At 37.9% G+C, this 17,273-nt stretch overlaps 2 protein-coding genes across 3 annotated transcripts in view; both read right to left on the reverse strand.

Moving 5' to 3' along the window:
• The window catches only part of LOC110054383 (uncharacterized), a 50,224-nt gene extending 37,938 nt beyond the window's left edge, over nt 1-12,286 (reverse strand). The window contains exons 1-14 of the mRNA XM_089285409.1: nt 12,065-12,286; nt 10,602-10,621; nt 10,191-10,235; nt 9,635-9,697; nt 8,789-8,893; nt 7,874-7,918; nt 7,363-7,416; nt 5,759-5,812; nt 5,314-5,367; nt 3,911-4,018; nt 3,318-3,362; nt 2,608-2,661; nt 901-945; nt 138-236 (exon numbers count right to left, since the gene is read on the reverse strand). Of these exons, the coding sequence (XP_089141535.1) occupies nt 138-236; nt 901-945; nt 2,608-2,661; nt 3,318-3,362; nt 3,911-4,018; nt 5,314-5,367; nt 5,759-5,812; nt 7,363-7,416; nt 7,874-7,918; nt 8,789-8,893; nt 9,635-9,697; nt 10,191-10,235; nt 10,602-10,621; nt 12,065-12,158 (885 nt within the window). The 5' untranslated portion in view covers nt 12,159-12,286. The remainder of the gene's footprint in view (nt 1-137; nt 237-900; nt 946-2,607; nt 2,662-3,317; nt 3,363-3,910; nt 4,019-5,313; nt 5,368-5,758; nt 5,813-7,362; nt 7,417-7,873; nt 7,919-8,788; nt 8,894-9,634; nt 9,698-10,190; nt 10,236-10,601; nt 10,622-12,064) is intronic.
• A 1,719-nt stretch (nt 12,287-14,005) lies between these two features.
• On the reverse strand, nt 14,006-17,026 carry LOC110054263 (protein transport protein Sec61 subunit gamma). 2 transcript variants are annotated; one of them, XM_089285410.1, is made up of 5 exons: nt 16,952-17,026; nt 16,748-16,857; nt 15,364-15,485; nt 14,659-14,695; nt 14,006-14,228 (listed from the first exon to the last, which is right to left on the reverse strand). In XM_089285410.1, exons 2-3 carry the CDS (start codon nt 16,839-16,841, stop codon nt 15,376-15,378), a joined length of 204 nt encoding a protein of 67 aa, XP_089141536.1. In that variant the 5' UTR covers nt 16,842-16,857; nt 16,952-17,026; the 3' UTR covers nt 14,006-14,228; nt 14,659-14,695; nt 15,364-15,375. The 2 variants fall into 2 exon arrangements, with proteins under 2 accessions (XP_089141536.1, XP_020616288.2); XM_020760629.2 differs by lacking the exon at nt 14,659-14,695.
• Between the last annotated feature and the right edge of the window lie 247 nt (nt 17,027-17,273).

The following is a 17,273-nucleotide window of genomic DNA, read 5'->3' on the forward strand; positions in this document are numbered from 1 at the left end:
AATATCAAGTGCAATAAAATCAAATCAAATATCAAGTGCAATAAAAATACAATAGTAAGAATAAAATATGCATGTTATAAACACATGCAAGCGTTGATTTGCCATTCATTAAGTTAACAATTATATTGTCAACTGACCTGTTTGCCCCTTTCTCCCTCTACACCTGGGTCACCTGTGGCTCCTTTCGCTCCAGGAAGACCGGGCACCCCAGGTGTTCCCTGGACACCTTGGGGTCCCTGTGCATAAAAAAAAAGATCAGTAGAATTATAATTGTTCCTAATAATCAATTGAACATGCCACAGGTCACCAAGAGTTGTTGGATTATGAATCTGGAGGTCCAGGGTTAACAACCAGTTGGGTTGTAATTTTGTACTCTTGAATGAGCAAGACACTTTTCTGTCTTAGTACTAAAAGTATACATTAAACATTCATTCATGACAAGTAGTTACAAATTTATGGTTATGTTGCCGGGAGAACTAACCAATAAAATACCCTAGCAAAACATTCCCAGGAATTCAAATAATATTTGAATCATGCCTAAGCTTGTGGTTTTTGGAATTAACTGTATTACACTGTCAGCGGTCTAGCATATTACACTATGAATAATAAATTCCAAACAGATTGAATGGCGTAACATATAAAACTTGTGGACATTTAACAATTCAAATAATTATATTTAATAATATTAATGAGATGAGGCGAAATAATGATGAGAAATGATTTATTCACAACTCATTTGTTATTAATATTGGTTCTCACAATTCTTCTCACCCCAATAGGGATCAAAAAACACTAAATTACCAAACTTTGCCCAATATTCATGACTACCCATTATTTTTAAAACCATTCAATAAGTCATTTAATAACTCTTCTAAAATAATGTGAAAACTTTTTACTTACAGGTGCGCCAGCTGGACCGGCACTTCCGCGGGATCCAAGAGCTCCCTGAAAGAGGAATAATATTAATTTTATTAATTACAAACTAAGATAAAAAATAAATAAATTGGAATCCCACAGTAAGGCTTTTTGTCCAGTGCTTCCAGATTGAATTGCAAATTGGAGTGTTGGTTCTTTAATTTGTGAAGGGAGGAAAACCCGAGAACTCAGTGGAAAACTCTAGGAGCAAGAAGAGAACCAACAACAAACTCAACTCATTTTATGATGTAGGGTCCAGGATTTAAACCAGGGCTTGAAAACAGTGCTGTCCCATTATCCTGGACAAGTAGATTTTCCTTCTGGGTAAGTAACTTTTCATTCTCACTTGCCCAATGGACGAGAGATCAAGCATCTGCCAACTAAATAATTGAAAGTCTCACCCAGGGTAAGCAAAATTTGAGAGCTACTTGTCCCAAAGGTGAGCTAGAAATTTTAGTTTTTTTTAAGCCCTGTTAAACCCTGGTCACAATGGTGGGAGGCGAGCTTGCTCACGACTGCATGATCATCCTTGGTGCCATCCTTTGAAATCCTTTGGTTACCAGTATTGACGGTACTAAGATTGAGTGGAGTGCAATTTGAGTTGGACAGACTACAGTCAAACCTCTATTATGCAGTGGCCATCAGGAAATAGCCAGGTGACTGCTCAATGGAGCTTGACTGTTTCAAATGAGGTGATAAGAATTTAAGCAGGAAAATTAAGCGCAAGTTAAGTTACATGACATTTCGACGACTTCATGTCATCATTGTCACAAGAATAAATTAAAAACTCTTTACATGAAGTTTTCATGTAACGTTTGCTAATTTTCTGACATCCTAAGTACTATAAATATGCTTTGCTGTTGTTTTAAATTTACTCATTCGATGTAACTTTACTTAATATGTTAATTTTCCTGCTTAAATGTTTTTCGAAATCGTTTTTTATGATAAGAATTTAGCGCGATATGGGGCAAAAATTGAACAAGAAAACAAAAATAAGTGCACAATCAACATAAATTCTATTGTTTCATAACAACTGTAACACGAAATTATATATCTATGGAGTTCATGCACTAGCCAACAGATTTCACGGCAATATTGCTCAAAAGGCAAGTCAAGCATCTTTGTCTTAAAACAGATCATTGACAGTTTTGGCATCTCATTTAACATCAAATGAAAAAAATCAGTTATTGACGTCTGTGATTTGGGTTGTATAACTTATTAAATTAATTTTGGTAAAGCATGTCACTGACTTTGTTCAGCGCCAACAAGAGTTCTTTATGACCATAAACTGTGCTCTGATTGACCACTGTTAAACAGACTGAGGTGAATTACGATAAAATTAGCCAATCGGGAGTCCCAACGGTGACTGTGTCTGCTTAATAGGGGTGACCGCTTAATGGCGGTCAGTAAAAATTAAAGTGAAGCAAGTTTTGGGAGTTTGAAAAGTGACCTCTTAATACATGTAGAGGGTGACCGCTTAACAGAGCGCTGCTTCATATAAGGTTGATGGCATCTGGTGTACCTGTGGCTACTGCGTGGATCTACATTATGAGTAACCACAGGAATAATACCCGTCCATCATATAGACCTACTGGTGTTCCTGAGCCTACAGTTAGAAATAGAGTTACTGTTTGTCCTTTGATCAATGTGGCCACAATTAGACACAGAGTTATTGGTGTGCCTGTGACTTACTGGTGGTCCTGAAGGCCCATCAGGCCCAGTCTCTCCCTGATCGCCAGCTGCTCCCTATAAATGAGAAGCCAAGGCACATTACAATCAGTACATCTTCATGCAATGGCAGGTGAGGAGAGTAGTAACGGCAGACTGTAATTATTAAATATATAACTCTTAGAGCCAATTTACACTAACTTTGCTGATGACTGTTGCATGTGACATGTTTGAGGGTGAAACATCCATGTAGGTTTGGTAGGATGCACGATGAGAATGAAAGTGGAGGCAGCATATAGGATAAAAAAATCTTAATAGAGGAATGTGGTTAAAAATTCCTCAACAGGAGCTGGAGTTTCTCATTTTGACAGATCATGTAGGATGCAGGATAGTTTTACATTGACAGCAGGATGCGGTCTATGAAAAAACAGAAGTTATAGACATCATGCAGAGAACTGCGGCTTTAACCAGGCGAGATCAGAATAAACATTTTGAGTGGTGAGTGGGATGGCAGGATTAAGCTACAAATAGTAGCGGGATGTGGTATTGAAAAAGCCTAATTACATACATGTTGGACCCTCGTGCTTACACCATGAATTCCATGTACAAATATGTGACTTTGTGGTGACAGTGGTAAGCAAGTTGTACATTTGAAGCAAACATTTCAAGCGATAACTAACTTGTTAATGACATTTATTACAGTGTAGAATGTGAAACTGTTAATTAATACATACATCAGTTCCATTTTTTCCTGGTGTACCAGGGAAACCATCAGAACCCTAGATAAGGAGAAATCATGAGAAAATGACTAACAGTGACCATAAAAATAGTGACCGCACAATAGTACATGTATTCATTTGTCAACATACAGAATGCAATGAAAATGACTGCAATTTTTATGAATTCTCTTTGCCTACTACCAGTCAATACCTGTACATGCTTTTAGTTTATAACACATGCACGTCTTAATTTCTGACAATATTCCCTGCTTTTTTCAGGTTATTCAATACATTTGTTCATTTACGCTCTACATTTTAAAAAATGGCAATTTCAAAAATTTTGTCAAGATCTTCAAGACAAGTTACATGCAGGATTTGCTGCCAAGTGAAACACCCCCCGAAATCTGGCTGCAAATGCTTTTATTGTTATAGTAATCTCAGCAAAAAGTAGACCTTGATTCTACTTTGGGCAATGCTGGTGGCAACCAGGGATGTTACAATGGGTATTTTTTTGTGCAATTTGTGTCACAACAAAACTGCAAGACAAGTGCCTAGGAAAATTGTCAAGTGTAGCAGTGCCTTTAAGATAATTATGAATGAGACAGCACCTTTCTTCCAACATCACCCCGGACTCCCTTTGGGCCTTTCCTCCCACGCAATCCAGTGTCTCCTTTGAATCCGTCCACACCTTTGGGTCCGTCCGGTCCTTTTTCACCCTAAAAATACATTTCATTAAACAGCAGTTTACAGTTGTACCATGTTAATTTAAACTTGGTTCTTTTCAATTCAGACCCATTTCCCTTGGACTGCCTTAGTTTGTATGTTCAGTCATTTACTATAATGCAGCTATTTTAAACTTAGTTAATTTGAGCTCACCACTATTTTGAACTGATCTTTGTTTCCCTTGACCTAAAATCAACCCTGTTTATATAAAACTGTGTTCATGGAAGAGCTGCATGACAAAAAACCATGTCAGAACATGGTAAGGAAACTTAACTTTGGCCTTTTCATCACATCACATCACATCACATCACTTTTCAGTCCATAATGTTGATTAATATGTCACAGCCAGTTAAAATTGTTACATGAATACATGTAAAACTATGTATTTCAATGCTGACCTAGTTATTTTGAATTCCCACTATTTTGAACAGTCTGTTTTTTTTCTTTTCCCCTGAGTTTGAAATCATGAAGTCCAATTGTATTTGACACACATGACAGAGAGGTGCAGTCATGTAATGGTTCATGCACTGTCTCCAGATCAAGTGGTACAGCAAGGGCATAGCCAGAGGGATTCCTGCCAGGGTGGGCCTGTGACCCCCCTTTTGTAAGCCTTTTTTGGGCAAAAATCTACAAAGGTGGTGAAAACTCCATGACAATCTGGTGAGTACCCTCAGTTTGACACAGTGTGACCCCCCATTTGAAAAATCCTGGCTATGCCCCTGTACTGGTCAAGTGCTGCCTGTTCTTTTGACGAGAAAGACCCTTTTCTCTCACAGCGCCTCTCTCCACTAAGGACTAATATTGTGTGTACACCTTCAACCTAACAAATTGCTGGGGAGAGAAACCTGCTAAGAATGGATATCAGCTGATGGAATTCTATCCAGGTTGAAGAGGAGTACATTGTTGGTAGCTCCTAATCACTCTACTGACTGCTTTAGTCAAACTTCTACTAACAGGGCACCTCTCTGTTGTGGCCACTACTCTATGTACATTCATCACTATTATAAGTCCTTATCACACCATGGGACACGTACAAAAACATGTATATAAGGCCTTGCCTCTCTGTAATGGCCAGGACTTTTTTGTCCAGACCATGTGCAAATGCAAACAACTGTTATTATTACTCTTGCAAACACTTTCCCACAAGGGCAATCTCTTTACTTCATGATCAATGGCCATTAGGAAACATCAATTGAAGCTGGTTTGAAAAAAAATTACAAAACATCACATTCTGCTGGTAGTTCTGAAAATCATTCAGATCAGCGGTACACAATATAATGCTACTTACTGGTGGGCCTGGAAGTCCTGGAGGACCTTGCAATCCAGGAGGGCCTCGAGTTCCCTGACAACATAATGAAAAGACCAGGCCAGTTAAACAAGTTGAGCAGAACAAGACAAGCACATATAATGAAAAGACCAGGCCAGTTTACTGAGCAGAGCAGAGCAAGACAAGCAAGCATAATATAATTCATTTATGATCTTTTTCTGTAAGGTCTGCTGAAGGCATTCAGGGTCTGGGGGCATCCTCCCTCCGAAATTTTTTTCAAATTGAGGTCCTCAATATCCCAGCATTCTGAGGCCAAGTTAGTGTGTTATAATGTCTCATTCTTTTAAACTTAGGGGATTCAACCCCTCCCCCCCCTCTAGATCTGCCCCAACACAAGGGAAAAAATAGTTCACCAAATGTGCAATCACTAACTGTATCATTAAGCCATAGTAACATTAAAACTTACATTAAGTCCTGGTCGTCCTGGCTGCCCTGTTTCACCCGGAGCTCCAGGGCTTCCCTAAAACACACAAAAATATTAATAATAATCTTAGGAATTGATTTGAGGTTGTACAACAATTTCAATAACAATGAATAACTTACAGTAATTTTCCTTTAGTTTTAATCCTTGGGAATATGTATGAAAACAATTGGACAAGTCTTTCAAAGCGCTCCCAGTCTAGGGTGAGTAACCAAGCTGTACTTTCATATGGTTCTGTTTATTATGCTATACAAAGTGGTTCAGACAGACCTTCTGACAGGATGTGATGAAAAAATGCAAATTATGCGAAATTTGCAAGGCAAACTATGCGATTAGAAAGGCCAATTGTGCGATAAATAATGTAAATTATGCGATTTTTTTCTGAGCAATTTTAAGCTTGTTTTATAAGGTTTCAGGATAAGAAAAACACTTTTTTGCTGCCCTAAAGACATTTTGAACACAAAGGAACAGTAATTATGCATCTTGATCGACATTAGTTGGGATAAAAAAGAAAAAAATGAGGTCTTCTGCACTATCAGTGCACCACGTTAAAAGTTGAAAGGACAGAGCTAACATGCCAAATGAATGATCAATAATTATTGATATTCTTGCATGCTACGATTAGCTTCTTACGCTTTGTTTTTATGTGCAGTACATTTCTGAACACAACCACTGACTTCCGAAGATGGTCAATCACAATATTGCATGACAAGCAAACCATCAGTCCATCGTCCAACATGGAACGTACCTTTGGGGTACTTTCTTGCTCGATCGTGAGCTGTCAGATTGGACGGAAGGTGGGAACTTGCCTTCTTGGTCGAAGAAACAGCAGGCGTTTTGACTACAAACTTATCCACGAGTAAGTTTTTATCGGTTTTCAATGAAAGAAACTACATTTTGCCGAAAAACTGACAACTTCACTTATTTTTCACCCCTATACTTCCAACGTGAATAGAGAATTGTGTCATCATTTCAGTAGTGTGTATATATCAGCCATTCAGGTTGGCTTATCTGAACAAAGGGCGTGTTTGTGTTTCACCAATAGGCAACTCTTTAAGAATAAGACTCGTACCAGGCCCCTGACATGCAAAATAACGCCTTGCAGCTTTGAATGTTTACGAAATCGAAGGTGCAAAGGATTTTTAGGCTTTTTCCAAGGTAAATCATCTTAAAAATGGTGTATTTATACAGGAATTCCAAAGAAACTTGTTGATTCATGTTTTAGTTCTTTTGTGAATTATGTGATTTTTCATGAATTGTGCGATTGGGTGCGATTTGAGGTCGATTGTGCGAAATCGCACAATCACGTAATATCAGAAGGTCTGTTCAGACATTTAAGTCTGTGGATGAAACCCTAGCGTGTGACCATTCAAATGAAAGCTATTGCACTGTACTTCCATGTGGTACTGTTTATTATGCTGTACGAGGTGATTCTAGCGTTTAGTGTGTGGCTAGATCTTGAGTGGCCTAATATGAGCTACTGAGCAGTACTCTTGCATGGTACTGCTGAACTGTGCTGCTCAGTGTTTGTTATTCACTCTTGCGAATGAAAGGTATATTAACTTATTAAGTCATCAATTGAAACTAACTGCTAATCCGCGAATTCCCTGAGCGCCAGGTGCACCAGGCTCTCCAGGCAGACCCTGTTGACGAAGAAAAGAGACTTTCAATGATTAATCATGACCTAACTTGGCTACAAAAGCAAATTGACAAAATATTTACACAGCTAAAAATGATTGAAGTGGTTAAAAAGTAGAACACCAAACATTTTTGTTTTCTTCAGGGTGAAAAAGCCGTCTGGCCATTACTCACATAATTTATAACCATTGGGCAATTCCCTATTGGAACAGTTTAATAGCCATGTAACAGTGAATTTGTTTGTTCAAACTGGGTTGTCATTGTTGGATCATTAGGCCATCTAGGATTCTTCGCAACTGAATTTTAAGCAAATTGACCGTGTGGCATTTGTTCTTGTACATTAAGGGACAGATACTTACCTGTACATGTACTATCTTATGTTGACAAAAATTACTATTAAATAAATTGCATCCCTACATCGTTTTGTATAAAATGGAGAAAATAAAAAGTATACAGCCATACCGGAGGGCCATCCTTTCCCGGTGGACCTTTCTCACCTCTCCGTCCCTGTAGGAAAATATCACGACTGTTCATGAGCATTGTAATATCAGATTATTTAGTTCTTGGTGATAGCGATCAGTATGAGCATAGCAAATGTGTGTGAGAAAGAACTTTTTAACTAATAATTAAAAATAACTCTTGAAGGCATAATTAATCTAAATTGCATGTACCCCTTTCCCTCTGAGAACTGAGATCCCGTTTACATAAAACAGAAGAAATAAATAAAAGTGTGTGAACATTCAAATGAAAGCTATGGAGCAGTAAGTAGAGTATGTTTAAATTATGGAGCTATACAATTCAAGGTGGTTCTAATTTGTAAGTCTGTGGCTAAAACCCTAGTGTGTGACCATTCAAATGAAAGCTATTGACCAGTACTTTCATGTGGTACTGTTAATTATGCTGTACAAGGTGGTTCTAACTTTTAAGTCTGTGGCTAAAACCATAGTGTATGACCATTCAAATGAAAGCTATTGAGCAGTACTTTCATGTGTTAACTAATATAAGATGTTTTTCACACTGCACAAGGTGCTACTAACTTTAAAAGTCATGAAATGAAACCAGTGTGTGACCATTCAACTGACAGCTATTGAGTTCTAATGTCTTGGGATGTTGTTTATGCTTGTGAGAGGTGGCTCTAATTTATCATTAGTAAGTTAAAACTTATGTGTGGTCATTCAAATGAAAGCTGAAAAAAGCAGTTTCGTATGCTACTGCTTGGCATAATGCTCTAAATAAAAGATGGTCTTATTTCCAAGTCTGCGCAGGGAATGCTGGCCAGTGCCCGACCATTGAACTGAAAACTTTCCTAGTTGTGCAAGTAGCTTTATTCAGTGTCTAGAATACTCAAGGTGTGACAGGTAAGAATGCTTGACTCACCGGTACTCCTGGAACTCCAACAACAGTGATCACTGGGCTACCTGGAGGTCCAGGGGGTCCAATTGGTCCCCGGCCACCGGTAGGGCCTGGAGGGCCAGGGGGTCCCTGGTGAAAAGCAGACAAAGTTATATTACAGGAGGCACATCATGGTTTATGTGCTTCTTGAAAAGTTTAGCCTAAATTTATAAAATCCGTCATTTGTAAATCTGCGTCAATCTTCTCCATCTTTAACCATCCTTGTTCCTTTATGATTTATTGCTATCTTTTCAGTGCTTTTCTATCTTACTAAACTACTATTTTCAGGTTTCCATAAATTTAATGGTAATCTTTTATATGGCCAAAATAACTCAAAATACTGTGACTGAGCTCCTTTAAGTACACTACAACTCAAAAGTAAGTTACCGTCTCTCGTGAAAGATGAAAGACCAATTTTTCCATTTCCATTTTTACATGGCAAAGGTTACCCATCCTGCTGCCATAGAGTGCTGGTGCCGGTGCAAGTGATCAAGTTAATACGTCCAGTGAGGAGTACATCAGGTCACAGAAAAAAGACCAAATAGGCATACCCGTATTAAAGGAGGCCAAAAAAGAGATCACTGATAACAAATAGGCATAAAACCTAACGATTTCCTCCAAAATCTTGCTATAACTATCCCACTAATTAGCCTTTCTGAACTCTCCTGTTGCCTTAATAGGAAAGTCATGAATTAAAAGTTTGTCAAATATTTTTTCCAAAAGGTGCCAAAAGTTGCCTTGGTCACGAGTTTGAGAAGACACAAATTAAGTTTATCTAACATCAACAACTTTTATTACGATTATCAAAAACCACAGTATCACTGTACTCACATCAGCGCCAGGAAGTCCAGGTTCACCAGTTTCACCCCTGTCACCAGGGAAACCCTGGTCTCCCTGAAAAACAGTCACAAGTAATGTCAAGTGTTTGTCAGAATATCAACTGTTAAACTTGCATCTAGCTTGATTCAATTTTAGTTATTATGCCAACAGTTCACATCTTAAATCCTGTTATGACTTATAAATTAAAAATAATTTTGGACAAATCACAAAAAAATTATTCCCGAGTACTAGCACAGACATATGCTATCCCACCCACCCTGGGGCATTTGCAACTTTTTTTTTTTCAAAAAAATGGGAAGTCCCTAAGTGCATGAGTGACTATCGGCAGGCTTGGAATTGACAAAGCCCAAAGTTAAAAGAACCTCAAGTTAAAATATAAGATTTAAACAGGCTCAGCATACTTTTGAGAGCCAACACAAAACTACCTTGATCTTCCACAGAACCCAGACATGGAGCACAGACAGTTCGACGTTTAATACTTCTTGTAAATACTAGAAAGCTGGTAGTCAGAGGGAAACTAGAGTTTAATAAAAGATTTGATGCTTACAGTTCTCCCTGCGTTTCCTTTCTCGCCAGGGTCACCTTTCAACTCCTGAAATCAGAGCAAATCCGATCAATTCTATTTGTCAGCTGTCAAAATCAATATCAACTTAAACAAGGGTACAACTACTTCATTTCCTCAATCTCCTGAAGCCATTCTTTCGCTAAAATCTTACATTTAAACCGTATTCAAGCTTGCTATAAAAAATAAAATGAAAAATTACTCACTCAGCCGCCATGTTGATTTTCTGGCGGAGGAAAACTGGGGTTAAGCGTGACCACTGATTGTCACGTAAGAAGCATTGACAGGTTGGTTAAACACATGTTAAACCAGGCATTGTCCCTCTGAGACGAGACAGTTTCTTTTTTTGAGAACAATCTGATCGATAGTTAAAACTTCAAAAACAAAAGTACTTACTGGATCTAAAATTGTAGGGACTGAAACGAAAAAAAAATCCAGGTTAGTAATCAATCCAACAGCCTTGACTTAAAAATACATTTAAACAGACTGGAAAAAAATTGAGACAGTGCCATCATCTTGAAGAGCTCATTTTTTTCAAGGAAGAACGCCATGTCAAGTCTTAAGTCAGAGGAGCAATTTATTATTGAAACTGAGGACTCCATCTGCTTTGCAATGTAGTTTCCGGTGTCTCGATCAGCCTCGGCTTCATGCAAGCCAAAAAAATGTATGACGTAGTTTGTGCAAAGTTAAACTTAGTGCTGAAGTTGTTTAAAAGGAAAGTCCTGCTGCAATTTAATTAAGCAACCATCGTACAAATTGAGACGCATATTTTTATTGTTTCAAAAAACATAATCAAAAGGAACATCTATATTTAGAATGCGATAGTTCTAACTCTTTCATTCCCGGCAGTTTCTGCATGTGTGAGTTGCTTACTGCGCAGAAAAAAAAAAGATTTGATTCCATGAAAACTGGCCCTCCGTTGCGCTAAGTTATTCTGGTCCGTGATCGCAGCAACGGAGCAGAGAGCTTGCTTGCGTGGCACACGAACTCAGATCAGAGAATTTCTCGAAGTTAATTGAGGGAAAAAGCTAACATTTGTTCGCTAATGATAACGCTTTCGAGTCAGTTTCCACCAGCAATTGATCGGTGAGTTATGCATTTATAAGAAGAGAGAATAAAGAAAGCTCTTGCAGCTACTGAATGGATGATTGTCCTCAAGGCCTGGTATGTGAAATCGTAACATGATATGAGAAAAACCACCAGTTGAATATCCTCCAAAACTTCGTACATACATGCCCTTACTCTTTCAGTATTTTGTCTGTATATAATCTTTTCTTTTCCAGGCACAAACACTGTCGACATCAACTATCCTGCCCTAAATAAAATATCCTGCTTTCAATCAAAGAGAGTTTAGAAAGACCTCGGTTTTTACGCCACGCGGCAAGTACGGTATCAGGATATAACATCAAACACTTCAATGATCCCGGGCTCCGAGCATCAAGATCTGCTTCACAAGACAAATTCGAAAAAGTGCACCTTAGCTTTAACCATGCGTTCACTTAATCACACAAGACGAATCGATTCGCCGAGCATGGGAGACCAGTAACTTCTTTTCAAGTGGAGAAACATCATTTCTGTAAGACTAGATGGTACTCCCGAATACAATAACGCTTTCATCGTTGTCGGTCGTGCGAACGCCAACAAAAATGACAAAAAAAAGCCAACAATTCGCATGCAATGAAATGAACAGCTTAACAAAAGGCTTTTCTCGTTGATTTTGACAAGGAAACATTTCTGAAATGTACAAGCAAGCGTGTGTCATGTATTGCGGGAGGAATCGCTTACCAGAGTCGTCCGTGACCGCACAAAAGCGCTTGAAGAAAAACGCAGATAGGAGAAAATCGGAGAATGCAACTTACTTTGATTCTCCATACCGCCGTGTTGTCCCTGTGTTCTGCAGATCCATAACGTAAGGAAGAGAGTTACCGCTATTCTAGAGGCAAAGAACCCCATCTTTTCAACCCAAATAGCTCAAAAGGGCTGAAGCATGAAGGTTCAATAAACAGCCCCTGGTCTTTTGCGTGCTAGACAGAAGGGTAATGTCGCGCTACTCGGCTCATCTAGGGTATCACACCCCAGAGAGAGCAATCAATAAAGTTTTGTATTGTGTTTCTGTGAAATAACACGCTTGTCGTCTGGGATGATGTGATAGACGTGATGGGTATCAAATGGCCAGAGCTAGCGTAACACAACTATGGTGTCAACATACACGTCTTTTTCGTTGTCCCTTGCGAAAAACAAGCAAAGCAGAAAATTTTGACTTGCTCAAAGCGAGATCAAATGTTTCTTGCTGTGGATAGAGAGTTCGAGAACCAGATGAAGTCACGATTCGAACATACGTGTAGATGAATATGATACAGTGCCAGCAGGGATTTTGATCGTCTGTGACAAGACAACAGACATTCAGTGTGATAAAGGGCTCATAAAGGTCAGGCAATCTCCAATCAAGTTGCACCGCTCTCATCTACACAATAAAGAATAAAGAAATTGCTCATCCACACACCAGAAGCCTATAATGCTGTGGTGCGCTTACTCGCCACAATTCCACATATTTGCTCTTTGAGGAATTTGAATGCCCAGAACAAACCTAGAAAACAAGGAAACAAAAAAGGCATATTTAAAAGGAAAGCTAAAAAATCAACCATTTTAAATTTTTTTTCCCTCAAAATGGACCGAATTCCTCAAATTTTCCGATTTCGTGATCAGTGGCGTGACAAAACAGAAACTGAATGAAAGCCCGTTTGAGTGATTCTCGTATAAAAAGCGAATTGTCACCGGTGTGACAGACAAAGGAAAGTTCGCGTGCTTGAAATTTACCACAAGAAACAAACATTGATAGTGAATGCCTAATGAAAAGTTACACCGCTCGTAAACGCTAAATTTTATGATTTTTTAAACGTTGAATGTAAATACTCACACGAATACAGGCTAGTTATAAAAACGTTAGTCCTAACTCATCCAAAATAATCTTGTATATAGACCCCTATTGTTTAAAAGTTGTAAATAGATCTTTAATTTTAATTTTTAATTTTTAATGCTGTAAATAGTTCCTTAATCTTAACTTTTAGGTGTCCCCAATTAGTAGAGCCGTTTCACTCTCGGCTATTTTACCTCAGACACGTTAATAAAGTTGTTGATTTATTGGTTGATAATCTAGATTTCACATTCAGTGGCTTGCTAAACTGAGTTTACTATTTAATTTAATTTTTTGTTTGTTTGTTTGTATATTGTTCATGTCTTAGTTTGTCTGCTAGTTTGTTAGTCTGCCAGATAGTCCTTTGTTTGTTTGTTTGTTTGTTTGTTTTCCAGGGCTGTAGCACTAGCCTGGTCGCAGGCTTTCCGTGGGCTAAATCCACAACTGAAATTGATGGTGAATGCCAAGCAGAAACGCTTACAAAAACGCACATACAAGTTCCAAAAGCTTCTAAACAAATGCCATAGAACTACAAGGAAACCTTTAAGAGTGGTTGCAAGGGATCATTCAAGTTAATGCATGATCTCATATATTGAGCCAGCAATAAAGCAATCTGATTGGCTGATTAAAGTTATTGGCCCCATCTGCATCCACATGAGAGGGGTTGGGGGGGGGGGGGGGTGGGGGTCATGCAACAGGACTAAAGGGTAAAATAAACTGACTTAGTCATGCAATAACCAGCCATCTTGACCTCACGTTTGGTCAATGACCAAAATTTACTAGTGAGTAACTATTTGCAAACTTTAGATCTGAATGGATACACAAATAAATATGTGTATGCAAACCATTGAAGATATAAGTAGCAAATTTTAATGTACACATAGAGTTCAATAAACAAATACATTTTTTTATTGCGTGAAACAAACAATAGAGTTTCAAAGTACTTTACTAGGACACTTTTGACAGGCAATAGACAAACAGTATACAAGAATTTTAATCATGACTAAAAATATGCAAATCATGATTCTAGTCGGTGTAATTTACATAGTTCATCACGCTGATGTATTTCTCATTTGCTGGCAGATATTAATATTGTCTTGACTTGAAATCTGAAAAACAGGGGGAAAAATGTAGAAGGTCAATAGAAAATAAAAAACAGAAACAGGGCAATCAAATGAGGCTGATATAACTGTACCCTAATGTAGAACATTAACAGTGAAATGGTTCTAAAGTTTGTCAAAATACCAATAATATTGTTGTTTCTTGTCTTTCTGGCCTTTACCTTGCACGATAAGTAGAATATTTACTGAATTTGTACGAGCACAAACCACAAGCAAGCAGAAGTAGTAGATATCTAAGACTGAGCTCAAGAACCCAGAGAAAACAGGATTAGGTTTTTTCTTTGGCGGTATTTACACAATAAGACTGTTTTCCGGTTAAGTATGTATAAAGTTTATGTGTACATGCCAGCCTGTGAAAAAGCAGAAAAAATCAAGATAACTATATTTCATAGGGAAAATATTATGTGGACAGTCTCGCCTGCTTTACTTCAGAATTCAAATTGAACAAGACCATTCTGCAACAATTTTTATCAAGTAAATAAGAACAAGGATAAAATATGTAGGTCACTCTTGCAGAAACATCTCCAAATATCAGTTGCTAAATTCTATCTATCTTTTTCTAAAAGTCGTGTAGTTTGGGATCACTCGTTCCCACAAGGAACAGGACAAAGAAATATATGTTTCATTATTCATTCCCAAGAATGTTTTACCATTCACATATACTTGAACCCTGGGGGAAGGGGGGTACTCCCTTACATGGGCTATATAAGTAATATGTGCAGCCCCACAGGGTATGGTTTTTCAGCCGTTTCGGTCATAAATAGGGTATAGATTTTGGCCATTTTGGTCAGGGTATGGTTTTTGCACTCTAGTCTTCAATTGGGTATGTTTTTTAGACAAAGCTAATGTTTCATCATTATCGACAAGACCATCAACAAAAGCTGTCATAAATAATGTTTGGGGCGACTGTGCCAGCAGCAAGGGTCATGAATAGGGTATCAAATTTTTGGTCAGGTCATATATAGGGTAGGGAAAATTGCAGATTTTGGTCATAAACAAGGTAAGGGGTTTTGGGCAGTGGGTTGCACATCCCCACCCAATTTTTCTTGGAGTGCCCCAACCCAGACTTGAACAAAGTTCATTTCAAGCCCTGCAACAATTCTTGCCAAAAATGGCCACTTACCATAGATGTGCATTATTGCACTATGATGTTGTTGATAGGAATGTGAATGAGTTTGACGAAAAAGCCGATGAATCCCATGATAGCAAAACCAATGGCAGTTGCCAGAGCAATTTTCTGGAATTCTACAAAGATAAGAAAACAAGAATAACTTGAGTTTCTACTTGGAACGCTGACATGTTGAATTACCTAGCTGCTTGAATCAGTTATACAAGTAGCCAGATAAAGGGAAGTATGGAGTTTTTTTGTATTGATGATGAAAAAAAAAATGAAGTCACCGTGATCTAGAATATTCTTCTTTCCGGACGGTATTTGCATAAAACACGCTGGTTAAGGCTACATCCAATTCCCTACTGATACTAGGTGACATCTGAGCTGGCAACAATGCCGCTAGTTTGTGCTTTTCTGTCTTCAAACAAAACACAACGTTTACATAAAAATATAATCCAATACAACTAGAAAAGAACTTGTCATGGAAACCTCCAAGGGGGACAATTTTGTGGTTTAAAGTGGATTAGTTTAAGGTCATCTATGGTTTATCATTTGTTGCCATAAATTAAATAATTTTCAAGTCAATGAAAATTTCTGGAAAAACAAATCTACAAGTGATAAACTCATTTTGGCTTCAAGAAAAATATGTACATTTCTTCTTACTTCCGACTTTATTTGTTCTTCAAAGCGTAGCAGCACAGTTTTCAGAAGGCAGAGCTAACCAAAACCTTGGTATAGTAACTTTTAGCTGCCCGATAAGACACTTTCTTTAAAGTGGCCCATGGCAAGGGTGCAGACTGGGTATGAAATGATATAGAGCTAATCTTACACCAAGATTGAACACAGAAAACATTCACTTTGTTTTCATAGAGAGAGGATAACATGAGAAGAAATTACTGGAGGAAAAATGAAAACATTTCAGCAGATGAATACCACAATGCTACATTTTTCATCCTTAAAATTCCTTTTATATGATAACTAAATGGTAATAATTACCTTATCAGAGATCATATAAAGGACATGTTAAGAATTACATGTCTATTTGTACCAGTCCAAAGTGAATTGCCATTATTCGTGAAATTTAACCTATACGTTGTAAAGAAACAGCTATAAAATCAAGGCAAAGTTTAGGAGAACAAAACAAATGGAAAATGGAAAGCTAATTACAACCAGTTTGGGCTGTAAAAACACAGATCAGTCAAACTACACTCGTGGAGTCGTGAAAAAAACAATATAAGCTTTAAAATCTTCCAGATTATTTTGAAAAAAGGTAAGCTTAAAAAAAGCTTAAAACTTCACAAAAAAACCCTTTACGACCAGAAAAAGTGTGGTAAATATACTGTCGCAATTGAACAGTTAAAACTCTTAGAAATAATAAGTAGAAAACAAGACGAACCTTTTCTATCCGGCTTGGTGCATCTCTTCACAAGTCTCATGGAGTCCTTCGCAAACTGTTTGCATGGCTCAAGAGCGTTCGTAATCTGGTCCATTTCTCTGTGTTATTTCCTTTTTTAATAAAAACAAAAGGTTTACGACACATTCTCTGTTAATTAGAACCACTGTTCCAAGACAGCCAAGAGGAAATCAGTGTTTTTCTTACCGGAATAGTTCTTCACAAAAGATCGAGAGATGTCGTGTCACTAAAAGGAAGAAGAGAGAGGACGAAACTTGGTATTGCATTATGGGTAGAAAATTGTTGATCCGCTGACGCCAACATTCAACAGAAAGCAGGCTCAAATTTATTCAGTCGTGGTTTGGGGAAATCTAAAGCAAAGCTTATCACATTTTCTCTTGATCTGTAGGAGCCCATCACTACCTCTATACAGACAAATGCAGGACAAACCTCAACGCGCGGTATCAAAAAGTCATCGCGACAAAGTCGTGCAAAGACCATATTTCCTCAAATAAAGACAATAGAGGAT

This window comes from Orbicella faveolata, unplaced genomic scaffold (assembly GCF_042242905.1).
Source record: "Orbicella faveolata isolate gen_17 unplaced genomic scaffold, um_ofav_v1 contig_13, whole genome shotgun sequence".
Lineage (NCBI taxonomy): Eukaryota > Metazoa > Cnidaria > Anthozoa > Scleractinia > Merulinidae > Orbicella > Orbicella faveolata.